The sequence below is a fragment of the Leptosomus discolor genome, chromosome Z (assembly GCF_034619465.1).
Source record: "Leptosomus discolor isolate bLepDis1 chromosome Z, bLepDis1.hap2, whole genome shotgun sequence".
Lineage (NCBI taxonomy): Eukaryota > Metazoa > Chordata > Aves > Leptosomiformes > Leptosomidae > Leptosomus > Leptosomus discolor.
In genome coordinates, this window is record NC_141419.1 from 89,552,269 (window position 1) to 89,578,344 (window position 26,076).

Here is a 26,076-nt window from a genome sequence, read left to right on the forward strand (position 1 = left end):
GGACTCTTGATCAGGGGGTGTGGTGATGGGACGAGGGATTACGGTTTCCAGTGGAAAGAGGGGAGATTTAGATTAGATATTAGGAAGAAATTCTTCCCTGTGAGGGTGGTGAGGCACTGGCACAGGCTGCCCAGAGAAGCTGTGGCTGCCCCCTCCCTGGCAGTGTTCAAGGCCAGGTTGGATGGGGCTGGGAGCAACCTGGTCTGGTGGGAGGTTTTTTATGTCTGTCTTTGTAATTTGCCTTACAAAATACATGAAACATACAATTCCATCTGTGGTGGGTTGACCCTGGCTGGGTGCCAGGTGCCCACCAAGGCTGCTCTGTCACTCTCCCCCTCCTCAGCTGGACAGGGGAGAGAAAAGCACAACAGGCTCGTGGGTCGAGATACGGGCAGGGAGATCACTGAGCATTTACCGTCACGGGAAAAACAGACTTGACTTGGGAAAAATGGAGTTTATTACCAATCAGCTCAGAGAGCAGTAATGAGGAATAAAACCAAATCTTGAAATACCTTCCCCCCTCCCCTCCCCCCTTTCCCAGGCTGAACTTTGTTCCAAATTTCTCTCCCTTCTCCCCCCAAGTGGCGCAGGGGGACAGGGAATGGGGGTTGCAGTCAGTTCATCACACTTGTTTCTGCCACTCCTTCCTCCTCAGGGGGAGGACTCCTCACACATTTCCCCTGCTCCAGTGTGGCGTCCCCTCTCATGGCAGACAGTCCTCCATGACTTCTCCAGCGTGAGTCTTCCCACGGGTTCAGTCCTTCATGAACTGCTCCAGCGTGGGTCTCCTCCATGGGGTGCCGTCCTTCAGGAACCGACTGCTCCAGTGTGAGTCCCCCCCACGGGGTCACCAGCAGCAAACCTGCTCCAGCGTGGGCTTCTCTCTCTCCACGGGCCACAGGTCCTGCCAGGAGCCTGCTCCAGTGCAGGCTTCCCATGGGATCACAGCCTCCTTTGGGCATCCGCCTGCCCCAGCGTGGGGTCCTCCACGGGCTGCAGGGGGATATCTGCTCCACCGCCCACGGGCTGCAGGGGCACAGCCTGCCTCACCATGGTCTTCACCACAGGCTGCAGGGGGATCGCTGCTCCGGCGCCTGGAGCATCTCCTCCCCCTCCTTCTCCACTGACCTGGGTGTCTGCAGGGCTGATTCTTTCCCGTATTCTCACTCCTCTCTCTCGCTGCAGTTGCTCCCCCCCAGTAACTTTTTTCCGTTTCTTATACACATCATCCCAGAGGCACTGAGGGGCTCAGCCTTGGCCAGCAGTGGGTCCATCTTGGAGCCGGCTGGCATGGGCTGTATTGGACGCACGGAAAACTTCCAGTAGCTTCTCGCAGAAGCCACCCCTGTAACCCCCCTGCTACCAAAACCTTGCCACACAAACCCATTACATTATGAAAAAGCTAAATTCCCTCAGAATTTTTTACTGATTCAAGACTATTTTCTTGAAAGTGCCAGGTATGCGGAAAAGCAACTTTTTTCAGGACATTTAGAGCATCTAAATCCACTCAGGTAAAAGTGTTCGCTACACCTAGTGAACCGAACCGATTTTTATAATTATTATTTTCTCCTTGTTTCAAGAATTTAAACCCCAGAAACCGGGTCCTGCCAGGCCGGGCGGGAGTGGTTAGGCCCCGCCCTCCCCCCCCCCCCGAACCACAAGTCCCATCAGGCCCTGCGGCGTGGCCGTTGCGCGCGCGGGGGAAGCCGGGACGGTGGCGGGATGCTCGAGGCGGCGGCGGGAGCGGCAGCGTCCGCCATGGAGGAGAAGCTCCAGCGGGTAACGGTGGGGCCGGGCCGCGGCTCTCACGGTGTGGGGTTTCCGGAGGTGGCCCCATCCTGGGGCCGCCTTAGGCCGGGCCTGGCTGGCTCTCACCCGCCCGGGGGCTCCAACGCGGTCCTCCGGGCCTGGCGGGCGGGCGGGCGGCGGGTGCCGCGCCCCAGGGCGCTATCGGAGCCTTCGTCGTGCTCTGCCCAGAGACATTCAGAGTCCCCAGAGACATTCAGAGTCCCCAGAGACATTCAGAGTCCCCAGAGGACTCTCTCAGTCCCTCCGGGGGAGGCACCCGAGCGGTTGCGCTGAGGGTTTTGCTAGGCCCGGGCCGTTGTCGCTCCGCGCGTCTGGCGCTGGGCCGGGCGCGGGTTAAGAGCAGAAACGAGCCCGTGTCGTTTTCTTGCCCCTTCGAGCCTCGGGGGACGGGCAGGGCGTGATCGCTGGGTGGGTTTTGCAGCGGTGAGGTCGGTGTCTACCTCACTTCATCCTCTGCTAACTAACAGATATCAGCCCGGGCTCACTGACCATAAAGCATAAGCTCGCAGATGGTTTAAGGTGAGGTGATGAAGATCTTGGGTGCCTGAAGTTTTTGCATTTCAAGTGTTTCTCAGCGGAGAGAGTTGGCAGAAAGATGTAATTCATCCTTTGCGAACTTGGGTTTCTTGCAGCATTACGGTTTTCATCTATGCATAGTTAGTGTTTGCTTCTAAGGGCTTGATGGTTTTCTCCCCAGAATAGTTCAGGGTGATGTTTGCTCTGTGTGTAGCTGAGGCGCTGGTCTGATGGAAGTATAAAGAAGGACGGGCTAGAAAGAAATCACAGAACGGCGGGGGTTGGAAGGCACCTCTGGAGATCACCTAGTCCAACCCCCTGCTAAAGCAGGATCACCTAGAGGAGGTTGCACAGGACGGCATCCAGGCAGATTTTTAATATCTCCAGGGGAAGAGACTCCACAGCCTCCCTGGGCAGCCTTTTAAGTTACAAGGCTGTGTCCTTTTCCCTCAAGTTGCTCAGCCTCAGACAATAATTTATGTTTCCTCAGTGTTGAACTTCCTTGTGTTCAATTATTACCAGTCGTAATCCAATGTTTCCTTACCACCTGAGAGCATGGTGTTAATATCTCTCCTATTTCTGACCTTTTTGAGAAAGGAGGAAGATGAAAAGGGAAATGTTTTTCTAGACTATAGAGGGTGTTCGAAGAAGAGACAAAGGAAGATGTCTTCCTCTCTTCCACCCATGCCTTGAGTGATGTAGTAGGAGTTATTCTTCAGGAACACAAAGCTTGCAGTACTTTACATTCCTCACATCTATCAGCTGTTTTCTGTCATTTCACTTGATCGTTTGCCTTTTTTTTTTTTTTTTTTTTCTCCCCTCTTCTCTGGCAGATTACTTTATGGCTAAACAAAATATATGAGAATCAGCCTATTCCACAGTATGAAGTGAATGCAAGGACAGTTGATATCTTGTATGACCTTGTAGAATGCAGTGAAGCCAGAGACAGGGATGCTTCCTTGCTGATAGAGGACATGAAGCAGAGGGCGGCAGAATATGAAGCAGAAGGTGAGTTTGAAGCTCCAGTTCTCTGTTCCATCAAAGTTAGTTTTCCTTAGCGACCCTGAAGGTTGTCTTTGTTAAAATCTTACAAGCAAATACAAAATATAAGAAATAATTGGAACAAACTGAGCTTTTATTCTGGTGCAGCCTTTACTAAAACGCATCCCATGCTTTCCTTTCAGAAAAATTTACAGTGACATAAGGTTGGTCAAGAGCAATTTTTTAAGCCCTCTTGAGCAGGCTGTAAATACAGACAAGCAGATTAACTGCCAAAACCTTCTAGCCTGCTGGGCAGAGTAGCGCAGCATTGAAATGTTGGCTGGATAGACAGGGAAGCAACCCTACAGCTGATTTAAGGGTCTGAGCTGGTGCTAATCCACTGTTAAGGAAAGTGCTTGAGGAATCTGAAACCGCAGTGAGATGACCAAGTTACGTACAAGCTATGTAGAGTGAATGTTTGATAATGTGGAGTTTTTTGAGCGAGTGGTTCAGGGCACCATACTACTTTTTTAACACATGTTAAAAAGGAGAGAGTCCCGTCTAGGCCCTGAAAGAACAGTAATATTAAAAAAATAATTACTATTTTGGGTTATGTTTGTTTTCCAGCTAACTATCTACAGGGCCTTCTTGCAGAAAGCTTGGATCTTTCCCTATCCAGTCTGTCTGTCACAGGCATCAGCAACCTCGATGTCCTGGTGAACAGTGCAATGGCACTTGAAACAAAGGACACTTCTCTTGCCAGGTAATTATTCCCACTGTGCAGCAAGAGTGGCAGTCTATGCTGTTTCCCTCTGTTTTTTCCATTCAACAGTTTCAAACTTGCCTTTCACACCAAGAATCTTACTTGTCCAGCTTCTGTTGCACCCCTTGGGCAGCTTTGGAGGACACAGGAACTGAGTACAAAGCTCTAACTCTTGGTGATTATTATTAGAAAGAATTTCTTTACTGAAAGGGTTGTCAGGCATTGGAACAGCCTGCCTGGGGGGGTGGGGGTGTCACCATCCCTGGAGGTGTTTAAGAGATGGGTAGATGTTGTACTTAGGGACATGGTTTAGTGGTGTTGGTAGAGCTAGGGCAAAGGTTGGACTCGATGATCTTGAAAGCATCTTCCAACCAAAACTGTTCTATGATTCTATCCCAGCAAAGGAGGTCTCTGAAGCCTGAGAAGTGCCTTGATCAGAGTTAAATCCCTTGGTTTTCCCTGTGCTTCTGTGGTCAGTGGCTGCAGGATGCTGCCACTCAGACTGTTGTGCCAAGTAGCACAGCCTAGAGCAGCATTCACGCTGCCTGGGCAAGGACGGGGGAACTGTAACTGGTCTTTCAGTTGCAGCTCCCCATTCTTCCCTCTCTTTTCTGGCCTCGGTTAATGTAAGGAAATTTCCTTAGCCACAGGGAAACAGCAGTTGTGAGTCTGGTCTTCCTGAGCTCCTCTCCCTAGCCTCGCTTTGACACATAGCACAGCAGGCTTGTGCTGAGCACCAGCAGTAAGGAAAGGCCCAAATCTGCCTTGGAATCCAATTTTTGTGTGATATTCAGGAGCTTGGCTCTTGCAGCGCTTCTCCTGAACTGGACAGGCAAGCAGCTTTCAGCCATTCTGGAACAGGAGGAGACTGAAATACCTCTGGGCATGTCTCAGGGACTTGTGTTTTCAGGGACTGGGTACAGTTCCTCTCAAAGGCAATTTGGCAAGCCAGGAGTGGAGCACCTGATCATGTCAAGCCCAGTGGTTATATTCACCGGAGTGCCAAGTCTTGTTCCTTTTCTCCCACTCGGATTGCTGGGCCGTTTCTCCTTCCAGATGAAATCTTTGATAGCTAAGGGAAGCAAATACCATTAGTGACTTATTTCACTTTGCTCCTCTAAAATAGCTGGCAGTTATCCAATGTATCATAACATGAGAACAAGAAAAGAAAGTAATTTGTGGAAAACGTGAAGAAAATAATGAGTTGTGTTTCAGAAGAGCTGGCTCCTGAGTATTCCCACTGAATCTCTCTTTTTTTCACCAGCTTCTTCGGTGCCATCAATGATATGACATTGGAGATGTACACAACAGAATCCAAAAACAGAGAAATGAAACTGGAATTGGCCAACATTGGGAAAAAACTAACTGCAGCGTTGATGCTGGAAGAGCAGTTAAAGCAGTGAGTAATGGATAAGAAAAGGGAAAAATGTAAGCAATACTGCCAGTGTGTGCAATGTGGAACATTGGTTGTGATAACTAACAAGGATAACTGAATTTTCAGGGTTTTGGCACCTCTCTAATTCACAATATTTGGAAGTATCTCTCAAAAGCTGTGTGCTATGGATATATTCAATGATCAAAAGAGATTTGGGATACCACCAAACCCATTATTTTAAACCAAAAATGGTCTACAAGCAGTTTTCAGATATGGGCTGGCACCTTCCACCAGTTGCCTTTGTCTGAGATTGAAGGCAAACCTGATTTTTCTTAACATGTTTAGTGTGGGCTCTGTAGTCAGAGTGAAGGAGCCAGGCAAAACAAAAGCTGTTCCCAGGTAAGAATTGCCTTTAAACAGTGTGTGGCAGACTGAAATAAAAAAATGGTATCCAGTCCATTCCCTGGAGGATGTAAACTGAAGTGCTTTGCCAAGCATAGCAGATCAACCCCCTGCCTTGAGTGGGGATGTGCCTAGATGATCTCCACAGCCCCCTTCCAGTCTAATTATTTTCTGGTAGTTGTCTTTTAAAGTAGTAAGTGTGGCGCTGCTTCTAGCAAAGGTACCAGACCTGTGGGCTTTGTGCAGGTTTGCCGTGGCCCCTCTCTATGATCTGGAGTTTAGCTTCTGTACGAGGTCTCGAACTGTATTAGGGAATTATGCAGAAGACTATTGCTCTTTGCTTTTATGCCGATGGCTTTCCCCTTGGCCTTCTTCCCCCACCCCTGCCCCCAGCCTTTGGGACTCGATGTAACAGCTGTGGATGTTTCCACTGGAAAATCTCATAGGGAAATGCAAGTTTTTCTCCATTCTCTCCCTTCTCACGTTGGTCATATTAGAGGGTTCACTTGAGCATAGATAATTAAGCAGTATTTGTATACTGGTATCTCTTTGAATCTAAAGTTTGTTTCTTTTTGTATTTTTTTTAAGGGATCTTAAAACAACAGAGGAACTTCTGCAAGTAGCAGAGGACAAAGCTCGGAGCCAAGACCAGACAGTGAAGTTCCTGAACGAGAAATGTTCAGATTTAAAAGACAGAATCAAGGTTGCTGAGGTAGATGGAAGGAATTTTCTAACAAGATGTTGTGAATGGGATGACACAGTCTGGTTGGTCGGGCCCAAAATTGTAGTTATAGAGGCTTCCCAGGAGCTTCCTAAACTCCAGGACTGAGGACTCTCGAGCTAATAAGACAACATGTTACTGCAGTTCAGTTGTTCCTGCTATATTCGTGGTCTCTCCCCAGGACATCCTATGATAAATGCAAGGACACTTGCTCTTCTTTCCCAGAGATCTCTATTGGCTTGGGCTGCCTTCTGCTTATTGTAATGTACCGTTGCATGAGAGTGTACAGACAGCTGTCAGTAGAGCAGCTGATTCACTGAGGTAAATTGTGTGTCAAAATTGTGAATACAGCCATTTTTTGAAATTAATGAATGATTAAACACAGAAGGCAGAAGTTGTACTGTCTTCCCCTTTGCCTTTCCTGCGTGATGAAGGACATGTGAATGTTCTATTTAACACTTGGTTGCTGCCTGACAAGTGTGAGATGGAAAATGTATTACAGTTGATGACACTTTACTGAGAAGCCTTTTCCCCGCCTTGCCATGTGCTTCTCTCCCAGTAGTCTTCCGATTATGTTTTTTCTGATTAGTAGTTTACTTGATATGAATTTTAGTAGCAACTGATTTCATATACCAGCTGTAGCTGTGGTTCAAATAGCACACGTTTCTGTTGTTGACAAACTGTGTTCTTGTTTGCCTGTTTAGATCAAAACCCAAGGAAACAGTGAAGATCTTTCTCCTCCCTTTAAGTTTTGTGGTCAATTATGAGCAAACTCTTTCCTGTTTGTAGGAGCAGCTTTCTGCCATGAGGTTGGACCAGTCGCTGACACACGAGTCACTCGTGAGCCTGTCTGAGGTAGGTCTTCTGGTACAAGATGGGTGTTTCCACAGTGGCACAGACCAGGCTTGTTTGTCGGGTGGTTTCAGAAAGTGTAGTTAGTTATTGGTTACCTGAACAAATATTAATTGTGAAAAGAAGCACAAATAAAAATCCTGTAGATGGATTCCGCTGAACTGGGTTATGTTGGATAGGTTTGCCTCTCCTAGAAACTGAGAAGCATCTATGGGTGCTGAAGCCGTGCCTTTTCTTCAGGGTTAGATCTCGGCTTATTTTGGACTTGGGAAGCAGCTTTCCTTATGGACTGATCAAGGGGAACAATTGGAATCTTTCTTTTTGTTGCCTTTTGGGTTTTCCCTCTCTTCACTTTCTTGCCTCTGTCTGTGGTGGGCAATATAGCCAGCTAGAGAGCTTCCGTGGACTAGTCCCTGCCGCTGGAAGAAAATTGGCAGCCCGTGATCTGCCTCCTCTCTTTGTGATCCGTAAACAGAGTGGGTATTCTGTGGGCTATATCCTGTTTCATGGCTGCCTGTGTGTTGCAATTACTTGATAGGATGACCCAGGTGATTCTTTCTAGTTTGTGTGCCATAAACCTGCTTTCTGACACTTCAGAACAAGGGGAGGAGGTCAAGTGAAACACAAATTCTGAACCACTGTGTGCTTTTTTTTTCTTGTGTCTTTAAATACATTTCTCAGCTGTATTGTAAGCTCAGCAGGATAATTTGTTAAAGGAAAAAAACCCATTTCTTGCATTACTAGCTGTAGATTCTCCAGCTTTGTGCTGAAGCATTTGTACACAACTAACATGTACTTGTATCGTTTGCACTCACCACATCTCAATATTACTTGGTATTACTGTAACGAGAACTTAGTCTTTCTCCCCACTTCTTTTGCTGGCTTTTCCTGCGTGTTAGTTGAGTTGAACAACGAAAATAGGTTTCCTGATTTTTATGTTGTCGTTCTCATGAACTAGCACTGGGTGGCAATGTTTGCATTGTGTAGTGTTTCAGAAGAGCACTAACCAAAAGTAGTTTCTGTTGGAATTTTACATGCAAAAAGTCAGAGGCAATTTTCTAGACTTGTCGTCTTGTAGCACCTGAGCGTAAGGGCAGGTTTGACTCCCTGACGCTTCTGTATCTGCTTTGCCCAGAGCTCAGTGAATTGGGCAGCACAAATGAACTAATCTTCCGAGTGCATTTTTTTTTTACTTTACGTTGATTATTTGAAAAGCGTTAAGGACTGTGGAACGTGATCAATTTTTAAGCCCCAAAGAGAAATTTCCCTTTGTTATCAGAATAAGCAAAGCAGTGCAAGTGTAAGGGGAGTCTTTTTGCTGCTGCGTGTGCAGAACTGTTTTCACATGGATGCCGTAGAGATGAGAAGGTATGACCTTCCTTGAGGCTCAGTTCCCCTCTGGCCTGTGGCAAGGTTGACAGTGAAAGTCCTTGGTCTGGTGGATTCTCTTTGGAAATCCCCTGTGGTTATACTGTAAGAAAAGATGTCTGAAGAAGTCTTCTGAACAAAGAAAAAATAATTGATACCTCTGTGTAAAAATTTGAACTGTGTTTGACTGATAACTGAATGAATAGCAGATCTTGCTATTTTCCCATTTTGAAACTCATTTTCCATGGGTTTCAAAAAAGAACACGAAAGCTCTCACAAACACCTGTAAATTCTGAAATGCTGTAGATAATTGTGGATCTATTTCACCAATTTACATAATTTCTACAAGTAAGACTATAGAATATAATCTGCCTTGCTCTCTTCACAGGAACTGGCCAGACTGCAGGAAGAAATTGTGCCTTTGAAGAAGCAACTGGAGTTCTACCTAGATTTAACTCCTGTAATTATTTTTTTTTTCACTGTTCTATTTTATTTGCGATCAGATTAATTTTAATGGACTTCAGAATGTAAAGGATATTGTTGTGGTGGCTTCAGTGGACAGGTAGATGTCCTACAGGTCTACTAATGGTGTAAACAGAAGGCTTTACTTAAACAGAAGTATGTCTATTTATTAATCAAAGGCAATAAATGAAGTATGCTTAGCCGGCAAACTTTGTTCTAACAAAATGTGCAGGTTTGCTGGGTGAGCTCAGCATCAAGGTGAGCTAGCTAGAAATGAGGGAAAGAAATGTGGAAGAAAATGCAGTTCCTTAGTATAACACATGTTTTGAGATTTATCCGTATATTAGTAACACATGTCATCAGGCTGTCAATATGGTAGACACAGCACGTTGTGCAGAGGTTGGAGCTCTGAGCAAGATTTACTTTCTGTGAAAGTTAGGGACTGAAAATTTAACTTTCTGTGACATCTGTGCATCGCCACCTGTGATGTTTGGGAGTACTAAACCCAAGTATTTCCAACCTCCTTTGGAAAGTTGCCATTACTTTTGCAGATGAGTATTAAGGACTTGTCGTTCGGGGGAGACGTAGGAAAAAACGGAGTGTGAATAATTGAATGGGTTTGGTTTTATTAAATACAATTGTAAGTGTCTAGTTCACAGTTTTGAATTTGAGTTACCTGCGATGGCCTCTGTTACCTCCTTATCAGAGCACCCCACAGCCTTTAACAGAGGGGACCTCAGACCTTTCTGTGTAAGTGGTGAAACAGATCTGTTCCAGTGCTTATGAATGGGGCACAGAGGTCCAGAGAAACAAAGAGACTTGTCCAAAATCACACAGAAACTCTGCGCCTGATCACACCTGTATTATGACCTAGGGACCTGTCTGCTGGGCCACGCTTCTCTCTTCACCTCCTTAGCCTCTCCATTGAGTTCCTGCCTCTCAGCACATCTCCCTCATACAGCTACTGCTGTCTCCTTCCTGGAAGAAAAGGAGGAAGGGAGAGGGTGGGACTGCTTCTCTTGGAAATCCATCTTATTCCCTGAGGCAGCTGCCTCCTTTCCTGAAGCAAAACGGGACGTTCAAATTGGATTAGGTTCTCCCAGTGCCCCCTCCCTCCCACCTTGCTGTCAGTGGAGACAGGTAGAGCCTGATGCCTCACTTCTGGTGCCGGCAGAAGCAGGGAGGAAGGTTTGTCCTTGCAAGCTTATTGTGCTTTGGAAAATTCATGCACAGATATGTTTAATATCTAGTTCCTCGACTGGCAGCTTTGGAAAATTGCTAGTAGCGGGGGTTTTTTAGTCTTGAGGCCATACCAAACTTCTGAAAACTATGTGATTGCCCAAACCAAATTGATACTAGGCTTTTAATGGCAGTACCTTTTGCGTGCGAGGGGTGTACACCAAACTGATTTCGTTATCCCTGAATTCCTCTGCGGCACATCATTAGACTCTTGCAGTGATGCAGGGACTCTGTGTTTCCAGCTGAAATACTGATTTTAATGCCATTTTCTCTCATTAGAATCCTTTACTTGCACAAGTGAAGATTGAAGAAGTAAAACGAGAACTGGTAAGAGTTTTATCTTTCCCAGAGGTTTAAATGAGTGCTGTCATTCCAAAACAAGCTGTATGTATTAATTGGTTGTGGATTTACCCACCCGAGATTGTAGTCTTAATGATCTCTAGAGGGAAATTTTGCTCTGGTAAGGCAGAAGCCATTCATATTGGTAGGAGGAACTGGTGGAGGGATGATCTAAGCTACAAAGGCAGTTTGCCGTAGTGGTCTCAGTGGGGATTAGGTATCTGTATCCCTCTGGGTTTTGTCTGCTTCACGTGTCAGAATGTTTATTCACTAAACTGTGTTGCAGCTTCTTGGTCTCACAAGCTTTCTTGCTGCTCCTGGACTCTCAGAGGGTTCTAGGGCCCATATTTTATTTAACAGCTGCCTTGTTGACTGCAACGGGGACCTTTCCCAATAAAGCATGATGCCTGTTTCATCCATGCTTGTGTAATCTGCAGGTGTGGTCGTTTGGTAACATTCATATAAAGCTGTTTGGGAAGTTCATATGTAGCTTTTCTGAGTGAGCTGGGCCACATTTAAGCATAAAACCTGACTTTACTTCTTTTGGCTACTGTCTGCTTGCTCATAGATAAAGCACAAAGTATTTGGTGATAAGCCTTAAAGCTTTGATCAAAAATCATAGCTATTTGAGAGTATTTTGTACATCTTCAGACGGGAGTGCTCAGGTTGGTAAGCTACTTGGTTTTGATTCAGAAGTACAAGCTCACCTTACCAGCCCGAGGCTTTGATCATGTCAGAATACTCGCCTTTGGACTGTACTTGTTCAGCTTGAAGGTGTCTGATATCGCACTGGGGCACAGTATGAAGGCAACTGAGCTTGTATAGTCCTTCATTTGGAGATTTCTCTGTAGTTGTCTACAGAGACTGCTGCTGTTTGCAGCAGTGAGACCTCCTAGTTCAATACGTGGGTTAATCATTGCTAATAACGTTCCAGGATTTGATAATCGTGGCTGTGTTTTGTCTAACCAGAATGTAAGAAAACATTTTTCATGGTCACTGATTCCTCTTGGTTTTCTCTCCCTCTAGGATGCCTTGGAGGCAGAGTTCTCAGAGGAGGTTGATGTGCTGAGTCTTGAGATGGCAAAGTCCAGCAAGTTCCCCTGAAGTGGCCTGTGTGGAAGAAGATTTCCCTTCAATTGTCTATTTATTTGCACTAGTAAAACACTTTGGAATTTGTACTGTACTTCTGCAGCTTTCTGGCTTATTTTTCTTGCTGTTAGATTGCGCACTTGTGACCTTCCAGCAACCATGCTCATTTTTAGGGGTTCCTGTAGCCTAGCATTTGTAAATGTCACCTATTTTTTGTAAAATAACCCCCAAACTTACTGTTTTCTTTTATCAGTTCTTTTTCCATATGTGATACACATGTGTGACTGGCCTCCAGATGGCACTTTCACCAGGAGATGTCCTTGTCAGGAGTTGATTAACCATTACTGCTTGGAATTGAACTGATCAGGAAGTCTGGTTTTCTTCTTTTTCCCTGTCCAGGCTCTGGATTGTGCTGCTGCTTGGAGTCCTCTCTTGTATGGTGCAAGTACAGTGAGGACGGACTCTCTTTACATCTACCAGATCATTGGCTTTTGCTCCCCTGTTTTGTTTTCTCTTGTCATTTCAGAGTTGGGGACGCATAATTTTTTTTTTTACACTCATAGCATGTTGGATGTTTACCAAGTTTGCGAAGATACGTGCCTGGAGTGCCTCTTAGTTTGCACGTTGTCTTTAAATGGAAACAAGCAGTTAAATTTCTCCTTAATGTCTTCAGATGGGATTTGATATGTTAATCAAAGTGAATGAGCCAGAAGTTGTGATCTAAGGCTCAGAATAATACTTCCTATTGCTTTCTAAAGCCCTGCAGCATCTGAGACGGCCCACAAAGGGGATTTTCTTCTGTGTGTGATGGCTGTCTGCTTCATGGAAACAGGTTGAGCTCTGACTTGTTTCACGTGGGTCACAGTATTGGCTTCACAGATCGTAGAATCATTCAGGTTGGGAAGGACCTTTGATATCGAGTCCAACCATCAACCCTACTCTACCCAGTAGACCCCTAAACCATATCTCCAAGCACCACATCTAAATGACCCTTCAACACACTAAGGGATGGTGACTCAACTGCCTCTCTGGGCAGGCTGTTCCAATGTCTGACAACCCTTTCAGTGGAAAAAATGTTTCCTAATAACAAGTCTAAACCTACCCTGGTGAGTCTGTTCCCTCTTGTTTATCATTACCTGTGAGAAGAGACCAGCACCTGCCTCTCTACAATGTCCTTTCAGGCAGTTGTAGACAGCAATAAGGTCTCCCCTCAGCCTCCTTTTCTTAAGACTGAATAGCCCCAGTTCCCTCAGCCGCTCTCCATAAGGCTTATTCTCTAGGCCTTTCACCAGCTTTGTAGTCCTAAGATCAGCCCGTTGCACCGCTCATGCAGGTAGGAGCTGAGATGTAGCAGCATCAGCCTCCTGAGGTTCTGGAGTTCTGTTGTCATCGGAGAAAACGAAGCCCACAGCCCTAACCTGTAAGGTCTGCCCATGCTCAGGGCTTTGAGAGATACTGTTGGCTACTTCTTTCTTATAATGTAAACTAAGCAAAAGAAAATAAATAGTTTTATGGATAGTGAAGTGATAGCTTTAAAGCCAAAAAGGGGCTTTATAGTAAGACCTTTCTAGGTCTGAAAATAGAATAGAATCACAGAACAGTTTGGGTTGGAAGGGACCTCTAAAGGCCGTCTGGTCCAACCCCCTGCAGTGAGCAGGGACATCTCTAACTAGGTCAGGTTGCTCAAAGCCACGTCCAACCTGACCTTGAATGTCTCCAGGGCTGGGGCTTCCACCACCTCTCTGGGCAGCCTGTGCCAGCAATCCACCACCCTCGTTTAAAGAACTTTTTCTTAATGTCTAACCTAAATCTACCGTTTCCGAGCTTAAAACCATTACCCACTGTGGGATGCGATCATTTTGAAGCTAGACTGTCCTTTCCAATTCTGCCTCAAGTGTCATCTTCCAAAAGGGTCCCCAGAACCCTCCACTTATTTCCATGCCACCACCACACCAGCCTTAAGACACCCCCAGCTTTTACAAGTTGTTTGGTACTAAAGCCAAAAATTGAAAATCTGTGGATGGGGCAAAATTAAAATCTAGAAATAGTGGCAGCACCTAAGGACATCAAACATGGACTAGGGCCTGTCTGTACTGGGCAACGTCTGGACAAATAACAGTGGTGGTGGTCTTGGTGACAATTTGTAGCTAGGTCTGTTTGCAAGTAGAGTTGCAAAAGATTATAGTAGTGGTTTAGCATGGTGTGCCTGTCCCCAGAAGCTGTTATGTCACTGCAGACATTGATTTCGCTGATCTGCAGGAAGAGAGATGATTGGCCTCTCTTGAAGCAGTAGGATCACGAGATCTGTACCTCATGCTTGGGGTGTAGCTCTGATTTCTGAAAAGCTGCAAGCTCAGAATGCGGCTGGTTTTGGTAAAGTGCCGCAGTCTCCTCACCTTGTGACCTTCACCACCTTGTGACCTTCACCACCTTGTTTGTGGTGGTGGGGAAGAATCGAAGGAAGTTCAGAGAGCCCCTGCCTGTGGCAATCTTCGGCCTTATCTTCTATATGACGGAGGGAGTTTCTGTTTAGTTTCAGGTTTTTAAATCAAGATGCTAGGAAAGGGCTAGTTGCCTTAGTTTCGTGGCTGTTTATCTTCAATTTCTGATGGGCTAGAAAAGATGGCAAAAGCAAGCAGACAAGCCATGTCCACATGGGCTAAGGGGAAATTGCTTCAGGGGTAACTGATGTGAAGTCTAGAGCAGGCATAGTACTGTAGGGATGACTACAGGTACAGCTACTGCTTAGCAAAAAAAAAAAAAAAAAAAAAAACCACAAAAAAAGCACCAAAAGAAGGCAAGAGAGTAGTCTTCAAATCTGGAAAGAGAAACAGCATAATCTGATCTTTGCTGTTGTGGAAGGGGAGAGCAGTCTTGAAACTCATCAGACCATAGCTGGGTAGACATCAGAGAATGATCTAACAAAGCCATTGTAAGGCACTGGAGGTCATGGCCTGACAATTAAGGGATCTTAATCGCTGGAGGCTTTTAAGAGCAGATCAGAAATGCTTTGCTTAAGCATTTATAATGCGATGGAGTGTTGATTATGCTCTGGGACAGAAAGATGGATTAGATGAGGGCTCGAGGGTGCTACCAGCCCTGCTTTTCAAGGAGAGCCTCAAGACTTACCCAGCTAACGTTAGATGAAGACTTTTTATCGCACATGTGTAACCATAACCGTGGGAGCCAGTTGTGAAACTTGGGGGGGTGTTCTCCCTCTGCGCCACAAGGCAGCTGCACCGCTCCCCCACTGCTGCTGTTTCACAGCACGTGCTGTGTCCCGTTCATTGGCAAAGAGCCCGAACAGAGACAGCGGCAGGGCCAGACCGACTCGAGAGCCGTCCAAAGATAGACACGTGTCACTTCCTAGCGTTGGAAACGCAAGGAGAAAAAATACCCAGCAGCTGCATCGGCGCTGTGTGCCACGGCTGAGCCATCGGCAGCACACACAGCGTAAAACAGCGGCCGGTTGTCGGGTCAGACAGTTCAGCTTTTGATGGAAATGGGCAAAAGTCAAATAAATGAGATTTTTGCAGGCAGTGGACTGTCGGTAAGACTTCTCAGCGCTTCAGTTAGGCGTTTGCACGGGCAGAGCGCCTTGCAGGGCAAGCAGAGGTGTCCTCTCACTGTTCGTGTTTTGGGGAGGTCCAGCTTTTCCAGCGTGGGGATGGGATGCCAGCACAGGAGTGACTCTGAGCGGTCCTGCTGAGACAGGATCACACCAGCACCGAGAAAATGTTTGATTTTGGGCTTCACCTGCTGGCCTGGCAGCTGTGAGCTGTTTTGGCGGAGGTCACAGTGGGTGGCAAGAAGCTGTGGCAGCCTGGAGGGAGGCTGCCAGCTGGACCCCTCGGCTGTTGTATATTATGAAATAATCACCCAACTGAGAATGACATGAATGCCTGGGGAGGCCTCCGCTGCTTCAGCCTCACTTCAGATTACCTCAGCTGCTCTGCTCTGAACTCCCAGCCCGGTTTTTGGAGACACCCGTCTATTAACACCTGCAAACTGAGAGCAGTTGTGCTCGCTGGGAGCTTCACACGGGGCTCCTGCAGCTCCAGGGCAGCTGCCCACGGCGTGGAGTTGGAGCCAGCCTGAGCTGCAGACCCCTCGGTTTTACAGACAGTGCAGATGATGTGCACACTTTGTCACCATGCGCTCAGTTCCTCCTGGAAAATGTGAGGATCCAATTTCCACCTGGAAAAGAGAAAAAGGAATTAAAATTAAGCACTAGATGTGAAAAACAGAGGTCAGCCTGAACTGTAAACTTGTATATGTTTTACCATAAAGTGACATACTGTTCTTATCAGGCGATATGCAAAATAACAATTGCTTTAGGAAAAAAAATCAGAATTTATCCCCAAATTAGCTAGCGGGCAGGGATTTCTTTAAAGGAAAACATCCAGGTAATAAAACCATAATAATAAAAATAAAGTGCTAGAGCAATGGAAAAATACATGAGGCAAATTTAAGACTACTGAACTGAAATATGTATCTATTTATTCAAAATGTATTTAATCAAAAGGTGCGGATGGAATCTCTTGGTTATATATTTTGGCTAGTACTATAGAAACACTCTGTTTGTTGCAAACATTTCATTGTGGTTGCCTTTCAATCTTCCTTCGACTGAAAGTATTCACATTTTTTTTCATTCATATCAATCCTTTAGTAGATATAGAATATTAATATGGGATTTTGTAATTAAATACAATTTTAAAAAATTCCTTTGATAGTCAATGCTGGTTTGGGTACTTGTAGGCAAAAAATGTGATTGTCTCAACTTGTAAGTGTACTTAGGATTTTTTTTTAATTACATCTAGTAGTGAGTACGTCTTACAGGTCTGGGAAAGATTTTGTATTTCTGAGCTACTCTTTGAATTTTTAAATTGCAGGGTCAGCAGTGAAACGACAGTACTCCTGGTCCGTGCAGCCTTGCATGCTGCAGGAAATCCTTCCGTTTGTCTCCGAGTACGCAGTTGCTGTTAGTAACCCCAAGTGGCTTTAGAAACATTTTTTGTTTTCTTATATGCTCACTTCATTAAAAAATTCAGTACCAGGCTGGAAGGATTTCTGCTTCTCCAATTCAGAAATATTTCTTCTGCAAAAAAAAAAAAAAAAAAAAAGAAAAACCACAAGCAAGTAAGCAGAGGCTTTACCAATAAGCGTGTGTTTAAAGTAACACTTGCGGTTCCTTCTCTTTTCACTGGGTACCATGTACGTGGGAGGATACAGTGCTGCCTCCATCTTCCTTGAAGTCATTCAGCATTACACCGTCCTTCCTGACCTGCCTAATCTCCGGTAAAAAAAAAACCACCAACTCCAAAACTATGAACTGATCTAATAAATGCTTTCTCTAGCCCCTTGCTAAAGATGCCTTTAATGCTAATTAAGCAGCACAGCTGCTTAATCAGCCAATATCGGCCGGTAAAACCCAGCAGCAAGGAAAGGTTTTATCTCTTCCTCCCCCAGGAGACATGGGCTGTAGCTTGGGGGGTGGGTGAGGTCCTCGGCATCCCGGGCACCTTTCCTGTGGTCCCCGTTCGGCCGCTGCTGGTGGCTGCGAGGAGGCTGGCTGACTCCGCGAAGGAGGGGGAGCGCAGTGAGGGGATGGCTTGGCCAGGTTTCAGCGGCGCGTTTGTGATTTCAGATGCTCGGCAGCCCGCAGCCCAGCTTGGGAAATGGGCGTTGTTTAAATGTTACTCTGAAGGTGAAGTTTCTATATATTCCTTCTGCAGAGGATGCTTAGCAATGCGCCTACGGGTGCCGCCATCGGATCCATGGGGACGGGCTCTTGAAAAGTCATTCTCCCAGTCTGGAGCTGGAGGGAAACTTTTGGCCTGTGGCTGGGGAAGGGATGGGAGCAGGGACAGAGGAGCTCCTCTCCCCCTGCCAAGAGCCGGGTGACAGACGCCAGCCTGGAAGCCTTTATGAGCCAAAGTGCTCTCACAACCAGCTTTTACTTTGACACAGGAGCATGGCTCAGGGTCGATCCTGTGTCTGCTCCAGCGCTGAGCTAATTTCCTCCCATTGTCTTCGCAAGTGAGGCGGAGAGGAGGTGGCAGAGGTGGTGACGGTCCCCTGGAAGCTAGGGGGCTGCACCACCAAGCCCCTCCGCAGCTGAAGGAGCCTCCGCCGCCCCCATCCCCGGTGATCCTTTCTAGAGATGTCCCACCGAGGCTCCCATTTCCCAAACGCCTTTCTTCATGGAGGAGGAGTTCTTATCGCTTCCTCGCGGAGGTAATTAATGCTGAAATAATTTCACTCTTGGCAGAGGCGGTCGAAGAATGATAAAATGGAGCCAAAGGAGCCTAGAAGAGGCGCTGGGCTGTACTCCCTAAATTCCTGGAGCCAGCACCACCTCTTGCCTTTCCTGCTCCCTTTCTAATCTTTCAGCCCATCTCCCTGAAAATTCAGAATAAGTCCCCCTCGTATTTGTCCTAATCTGGCATTTAAAATTCCAGGCAATAAAGCTTTCACCGCTTCCCTTAGGGAGACAATTTTCCAGCCTACGGTTCTCCATTCAAAAGCTTTCCACCCTGATTCTCATCTTAAACGTGCCCTTTCTTAATTTCACCCCATTAAAACCATTGATGTATCACCAGTCTTCTCCCTTTGTGCCACTTACTTCATTCAAATATTTACAGATCACTAACGTCTCCCTGCTTAGTTTACTAGTTCTGTTGTACCTACGATAGCTAGAATTTCTTTTTTCCTTCATAATGCCTCCAGCCTGCAGATTCCTTCAGTCGTGGCTCTTCGAGCTCCTTTCCATTTATCACTCTTGCAAATGCGAGGCAGATGCTCACCGCCCTCGCCTGTGCCGTTACGCTTTTCTGTACGCCGTCCAAAACTGCATCGCCTGTTCCTCGCTGCCGTCTCCTAACGCCTGTGCAACAGCGTGCCGTCCTCCGAGTGTCTTTCAGGAGTCATGCCTCCAAACCACAGCCTTCCCTGTAAATACAGATTCTGGATTATTTTCACAGAAGTAGGCAGCCGGGTTGTGGAGGTTGATTTTAGTCGATGGCAGAGCATGGCTAGAGCCATGTAGGAAACCAGAGCGGACTCTGGATTAGAGCCCCCAGCAGCCCCACGCAGGGCAGGTTTTATCTTTTCTTAAGTACGGATTTTGTTAACGCCCCTGCTTGTTCTCTCCTGCTGGCAGCACCAGTATTGCACGCACTGACGAGGCTGGTGCTTTTGCAAAGGAGGTTTTCTTACATGCTTGGTGAGAAATACCTTGCAAAGTACTGTTTTAAAAGAGAATCACAAATTCCTGAATATGTAGCTCTACTTGTACCTGAGTATCTCTCTTATTTCTCCTGAATGTGATGAATTCTTCTGAGGTAGTATGTGATGTCTGTCTTTGTTTCCCAAGCCCATGTACGAGATTTCGGGTGGGTGGGTGGGTGGGTAGATGCACACACGCGTTTCTATACTATGAACCCTACGACTGATTCTGTGCCACGAGCAGTGGCTGTGGAGGAGCGGGATCCTCCATGGGTGCCTCTGCTGTATGATGTGCCTTTAACACTTGAATTTCCCAAGGGTTTGTAGGCCTCGATCAGAATTTAGTGACTATACTGAAATGATCGCTGCCACACAGGCAGAGCACTACCTACAACGCATTGTGCAGTTGTGCAGGATATATACCCCGGGGCTGCAAAGCTAAGAGGTCTGATTAAGAAACATCAGAACAATGTTTAATGTATTCATTATAATGTTGCCCTAATTGCACACCACACTTCCCCCACCCATCCCCCAGGTCTCTGATCTCAGGGAGCGCAGAGGCAGGATCACCAGGATCAGCGTTGGACGGAGAACGAGCGTTGGCCGAGGCACTGCTGAGAGGCGTTCGCGGCACCCGCGGTGCTCGCCTTCGCCTCTCCCGAGCTCGGCCTTCCTCATCGCCCAGCCCCTGTGCTGTGGGAAGACGTTTCTTTCTTCTCGTTTCCTTGTTTCCTTCTGCTTCCTCCTCTGCTCTTTCCCTCCGGTGAGTCGGCTCCAACCGCCGCGCTTGGCTTGCACGCTTCTGCTTCAAAGCTGGGAAGCCGAAATAAAAGCGGAGTGCCGTTAGCCCGCAGGCAGGTCTCCCTCTTGGCTGATTTACCTCAGCTTTCCTCTCTGGAGGTCGACCCATGGCGCCTGCCAGCGCGAACCACTGCCCCTCTCACCCTCTCGGCCCCTCACACCTCCACCCCGCAGCGTAGCCCGCCCCGCCGCCATGGCCGCAGGCACCTCAAGCCTGCAGCAGCCGGGCCGAGGCCGGGTCCCTCCCCTCAGGCGGTGCCCCGGTGGGCCTGGGGCTGCTCGGGGGGGGGGGGGGGGGGGGGGGGGCTGTCCGGCGGGTGTAGGCGGGAGAGGGGTGTGGGTGTCACGGCGGGGCACGCCCGGAGGGGTCCGTCACACCGCGGGTGTCAGGGCGGGCGGCCCCGTCCCGCCGCCCGCCGCTCCCCTCAGGGCGCCGCGGGGGCGGGGCGAGAGGGAGAGGGAGGGGGCGGAGCCCGCCGGCCCCGCCGCCGCTCTGCGCCGCCGCGGGGTGGCGCTGGCGGGCGCGGCGGCCGCTCTGCGCGACACTCGGCTGCTCCGGCGGCGGCGGTGGCAGCGGCGGCGGCGGAGGGAGGAAGTGACGCCGCGCAGCGGAGCCCGCGGCGTCCGGTGACATTCTCTCTTCGGCGGCGGGGGCGCGGAGCGGCGGGGGCGCGGCTGAGACCTGGCTCCTCCCGGCCGCTCATGACCCAGCCGCTACTCCTCAGGGGGCAGGCCAGGAGGAGCCCTGCGTCGTCCAGGTGAGCGGGGCCGGCGCGGCCGGGGCTCGCCCGTTGCGCGGCTCCGGTGGGGCCAAACCGGGCCGGGCCGCCTCGCCGCCGCAGCCGCGGGGGCGGCGGAACCGTTGCCGTTAGCCCCGCTGCGCGCGGGCGTGAGGCGGCGGGCCGCGGCAAGGGAGGTGGGGGTGGGTACCGGTCTCGTCCCCCGTCCCTGTTCTCCCCCATCCCTTCCCCCGGGGCCGGCGGCGGCGGGAGCGGGCGGCCCGGCGGTGCCCCGTAGCGGGCGGCCACGGCCCCGCGGAGCCTTGGAGGGCCTGGGTCCCAGCAGGGCCGGGGAGGAGGCCCTCCCTCTTCCGTGGCGGCCGAGGGGTTTCAGGGAAACGTAGGTGCCCGGTGGGTGGCTCTCAGCGCTGAGCGCCTCGGTAAGGGGCGACCTCCATCCCGGCCTGGGACGGCCCTGTGCCTGGGAGTCCAGGCTATTAGCCACCGGTTTTTTTTTTGTTGCTAACCGAGCCCGGAGTCAGCGGATGAAAGCCTTGCCACGGCTCCTGGAAGCAACTTCTGGCCACTTCTAGGAGCTCTGTAATGTGTTGTGGGATCGTATTAGCTGTTGGGAGAAAAACACTTTGAAAAAACAAGGCGTGTAACTGCTCTAGTTTTACGCTTCTCTAGGTTTTTTGGCTTCTTTGTTTATGTTGGATGATATGGAAATGTGTCGTTTATGTGGAAAAAAAAAAAGTTCAAGATGTTCCTTGCTTATCTAGCCTGAGTTGCCCTTGAGCTCCTAACGTCTAATGGGATGCAGATGTGGCTTTCAGCAACACAGCTATCTGAGGAGAATGTAAACTTTTAACTGTGCTACTTGTTATTTTTAAAAAGGAAAAAGGCAGTCTGAGCAGACTTGTAATATTTTAACTATTTCCCCTATTCCAGAATTGTAACTTTCTTTGCATTATTGGACAACTACTTAAAAGGCCACTGTTTGAAAGACTTGGGTTGGTCATTTTTTTTTTTTAGGTTTACGTGGTGTAACTGGGAGGGAGAGCTTGCAGCTTTGTTAAATAACATTTAATTGCATTTATGTCTTAGTTTGCTGATTGTGGAACAAGGCTACCTGTCTTAAAGTTTGTAGGTACCTTTGTGAAACCATAGCTCAAATAACTTCATTAAACCAGGTCCTGGTTGCAGCTAGCTACGTACTTTTAAACCAGCACAAAGCACCTAACAGCGTTTTTAAAGGCTGAAAAAACCTGTGTGTAGAGATGCTATGTCATGAGTCAGTCCTGTTTGGTATTGTTTTTTTTTTTTTTTTTTTCACTGGCAAGTAATTCTAGCTTTTAAAAAATGAATGAGCAGTAAATCTTTGAACCCTTGAGCATCTCTTTAAAATTTCACTTCATTCATTCCCCTTCTCCTGTCAAAGATTTTATTTGGTTTTAAGTCTTCTCTGGTACTTGTCAAGCATAAGACCAAACAGTAGTTTCACTTACAGGCAAGTCCTAGCCTATTTCCAGTTTTCAAGCTAGAATTTTAGGTACAAAGAGTAATAGCTCTCCCCTTAGAACAGCAAACAAATGTTAAATTTAAAGTGTTTCTCTCAAAGTATTGTACGTTGATCAAGTCTATAAAAAAACTTAATGTGTGACCTTAAGGTGGAAACTGGGTATGTTGTTCTTTTGAGGTCTTCATCTTGTGATTCTCCTGCCCTAGTTATCACCTGTAATTGCTGTTTCTGTGGTAAGAGCTGAAAGTCAGGCAGTCACAACTGCAGCTTCCCCTGTTGCCCTGGAGGAGGGAAACACTGCCTTTGCAGAGCGAATACGTTTGTAACAAGCTCTAAGGAGAACAGTAAGTTGCTTGTCATGTGTTTGTGAAACCCAAACACCACCCCCCTGCCCCCCTGTCCTGTATACGTGTATGACACAGAAGTAGTGAGATGAAGTATGGAGAACTCAGCTGTCCAACAAATACCATTTTTAAGCGTCGCTTTCTGAGTATTTCTCACATGTAGTGGTCTACAGCAGTCTGTTTCTGTCAAAAGGAGCTCCAAAGAGTGTAATTATGTGGCTACTGAAAGCTAATAAAATCCTGCTTTCTGTGGTTCTGGTATACCAGTAACAGTGGTGTTTTGTCTAGGAGATTAGGAGAAGGGACAGTGGGGGTGATGGAAGGTAGTACGTGAGTTTGAGCAGCTGGTATTTATGCTCAAGTATGAGGATAACAGTTCTGAGTCATTTTTAAACACTAGAATTTTTAATTATAATGTGTCACCTGTTTCTATTTGCTCTTCAGCCTAATTGCTAGTTGGCAGCATGAAGAGGTGTGATGAGAAATTCCTGAGAAATCAGGAAGAGGAAAGGACTGTGGTCTTACCCATTCAAGTGTGTGGTGTATCTTGCAGTGCAGCCTGGCCATCTCTCTGCTTGCACTCGATAAGTGCACGAAGGCTGCCTGCTTGGTAGAAATTAAAGTGCACAGACAAGTTGGGAAGTGAGTGGATACGTTAAACTGGGTACTGCGGAGGGGAAAAGGGAAGGAACCTGAAGCCAACCACAAGGCAGTTGAGAACGGTCGGTAAGGAGCAGTCACAACACACACAAAAGCAAGCACTGCTCTAACTGATCAGAGAGAGGTAGGAAGGATGTTTGGGTGAGTTTGACAAATGGGCAGATAGCTCTGGCAGCTGACAGCGTGGAGGAGGTGAGGATTAATGAGGTAAGATAAGATTGGATGAGCAAAGAGTAAATATAGGGGATCATGAGGGGCTTTGAACACTAAGCATTAGGGAGATAAGTTGGTGTAACTTGATTGGAGCAACAAGAAATAATTGCCTCAGTTGTCCTGCCCCACCATCTCCTTGCCGTATATTTACCTTTAAAATGCAGGCTGCTTTGCCTTGCCTTGATTTTGTTCACTTTCCTCACTCTGTCTTGCATATTTTCACATCAACTCCCTGCTCCACCAAGGATGTATGCCCATCGATGACCCACCTGTATATCAACATCTCGCTTAAACATCTGTTAATGGCATGGGAGTCTTTACGTACCACGCTGGGAAAGCGGCTGCAGACAGAGCATTTGCAACTTGGTCTGGCTACCCTCTGACCGAAATGTCACCACTAGATGTGTTACAGCTTTGGACACTTTTCAAATGAGTGAATAGTTTTGAGCAACCAGTATTTAGTTTTCTGTTACTTTTCAAAGCTGATGTGTTGATGCTGTTTGTTGACAGAATTGGGTCTATGGTCAATCTCAGCTTCTGTGTTTTTATCTGCAGTTAACTAAATGACTTAGAAAACTGTAAACATTGACAGAAACTGAGCGGCAGATTTAATAACAGATTTACTAGATCAGAGTGAAAGATTTAAATACCATAGTTTCAAGCGTATGACTCGCATCTCAGAACACGCACTCTGGAAAAGAAGTACCAAAACTTTGCTGGCTTGAACGTTATCAGTAGCAATGGGGAACCAAAAATGGCACAGCGGTGGGAGAGGGGGACAGGCCTAGTGCTGGGAAGGAGCTCTGGGATAAAGTTGTGTGGTACAGTGCGTGTCACTTAGAGCTCTGAGAGAACCTGAGGCTTGCGTGGCAAGGAAACCACTTTTGTGGTTTTCCAGTACGTGAATCGAAGTTCAGCAGAGAACCGACACTTGTGCCCTTCACTTTAGCGCTGTAACTCGTGAGCGACTGAACTGTTACAACACCAGAGTCTGTGGCAGCAAATATTGTTGCAGGGAACTTGGTATGATATTCGTGGTGATTGTGTTGTCTTTTCTGTCACGCCTTCATTCCAGGTTTTTAATGCGTAATGCAGCTCTGAGTCTGCGACTTGAGGTCTGGAATGCAGCATCTACAAATGACCGATTCTGAGCAAAAAGAAAACTGGATGAAAGAGACTGTAAATTAAAATGTGCATATAGTGTAAATATTAGCCTCTGCAGTTGCTTTCTCATAAAAGTGACCGATACCTTGTCACTTACTCAGTATTACTGCTAAGGGTTAGAATTTAAATTTGTGGTTGCCCGTTTGCAGTTGTTAGTGTTCCCTTTGCCCGTGTCTGATTGGCATGAATAGAATATAGCAATTTCTCCACGGTTATGACTGACTTTCTGCAGTTCAGGCTCACATCGATTACTCATTCAGGACTGAAAATGAGATGCAGCTCAGTCGCTGGGGTGTTGCCGTTACACCGTTGCAGATGCATTACTGAATGCACAGGGAGGTCAAGTAACATGCCTGTAGTCATGCAGTGAGTCAGCTTTAGATTTGGAATGATCCAACCTGATAGCCCTTTTTAAGAAGGTATTTAGGGTTTTATATCGGTTTGACCACGTAGTCTGTCTCTTGAATGCTCAGAAATTGATTTAAGTAGCAGAATCGTGTACAGCCTTCAGCCATAGCGTGCCTTGTGGTATTTGGTCTTTAAGGAGACAGTTTAAAAGCTGTTTGGTCTCAATCTGACAGCTCTTTAATCATAAGCAGAACAGGTGGTCACTTTTTGATTAAAAGGTATTTAAGACTTTTTCAAACTAACGTTTTTGTTTCAATATATGTGGATCATGGATTGGACTTCTTAGTGAGACTTCTGCAGTGTCCTGCACAATGCTGTTCTTTGATGCTTCCAGATTTCCTGGAAGTGAGGAGGAAGAGCCGGACCATGATGGGATAAGTGTTGTTCTTGCTACATTTCTGCTGTAATGTCTTGTTTCGTGGTGCTTGGTCATTAGCCTTTCACGACTTATTTTAGAGAAGATAGATTTCACTTCCATTCATCTAAAATAAGTAGAGACCAAGTGACTCACAATTGCAGAGCTGGGAATAGCTAAGAGCCAGACTTTATGATACCAGTTGTCTGTGTGATGATGCAGTTATTACCATTTCAGTAATGTGTTCTTTATTGGGAATATTACATTTCCATTATACCGGTTTAAGGTTGGCGCTGTATGCTCCAATAGTATTGTCAAACTTTCGGAAGTAAAAAGCAGCAACTTAACATGGTGGCGAGGTAAGGTTGGGACAGTACTGTTCTCTGGTACTGTGGCTTTCTCATCACCTGGCAATCTCTTGACTCCCCAGCTTACTCTCCCAGTTCTTGCTCTCTGGGAATGCTGACTCTTTGCTAGAGAGCGAGCAAGCTCCAAGTAACCTGGCAAAAGTGAAATTTTAGGGAAAGAGAATGAGAAAAAGTAGGTCAGGAAGCTGTCTGCTAATTCCATTGTGGTTGGAAATACAGTATAAGATAAGGGGATTTTAGAGACTGTCTCCTAATGAAGTAAGCTGCATGAAATGCTGGTAGCCTGAGGCCTCATCATGTTTAATAAGATGTCTTTTGGAAATGAAATCGTCGTTATGAGGAGGAGTGGGCTTGTAGGTAGTAGTGCCCATGAGCTGAA

The 26,076-nt window shown here is 47.1% G+C and overlaps 2 protein-coding genes across 2 annotated transcripts in view; both read left to right on the forward strand.

Annotated features, from left to right (window-relative positions):
- The first annotated feature begins 1,758 nt into the window (after positions 1 to 1,758).
- Positions 1,759 to 16,921, forward strand: HAUS1 (HAUS augmin like complex subunit 1). Its single transcript, XM_086480187.1, has 10 exons — positions 1,759 to 1,779; positions 3,159 to 3,333; positions 3,934 to 4,069; positions 5,334 to 5,468; positions 6,435 to 6,558; positions 7,357 to 7,422; positions 9,176 to 9,247; positions 10,768 to 10,815; positions 11,854 to 11,917; positions 16,809 to 16,921. The coding sequence occupies exons 1-10, from the start codon at positions 1,759 to 1,761 to the stop codon at positions 16,919 to 16,921; spliced, it is 954 nt and encodes a 317-aa protein (XP_086336313.1).
- Positions 16,922 to 20,694: 3,773 nt separating this feature from the next.
- The window catches only part of ARK2N (arkadia (RNF111) N-terminal like PKA signaling regulator 2N), a 45,695-nt gene continuing 40,313 nt past the window's right edge, over positions 20,695 to 26,076 (forward strand). Inside the window, exon 1 of the mRNA XM_086479540.1 lies at positions 20,695 to 20,702. The gene's annotated coding sequence lies outside the window, so the exon portion shown is untranslated. The remainder of the gene's footprint in view (positions 20,703 to 26,076) is intronic.

What these genes read in the sequence shown, in the direction of transcription:
- HAUS1 (XM_086480187.1), top strand. Translation starts at nt 1,759, where the DNA reads ATGGAGGAGAAGCTCCAGCGG. An exon ending in TGGAGGAGAAGCTCCAGCGG is followed by an intron (nt 1,780 to 3,158) that starts GTAACGGTGGGG and finishes CTTCTCTGGCAG; the next exon opens with ATTACTTTATGGCTAAACAA. An exon ending in CTGGAAGAGCAGTTAAAGCA is followed by an intron (nt 5,469 to 6,434) that starts GTGAGTAATGGA and finishes ATTTTTTTTAAG; the next exon opens with GGATCTTAAAACAACAGAGG.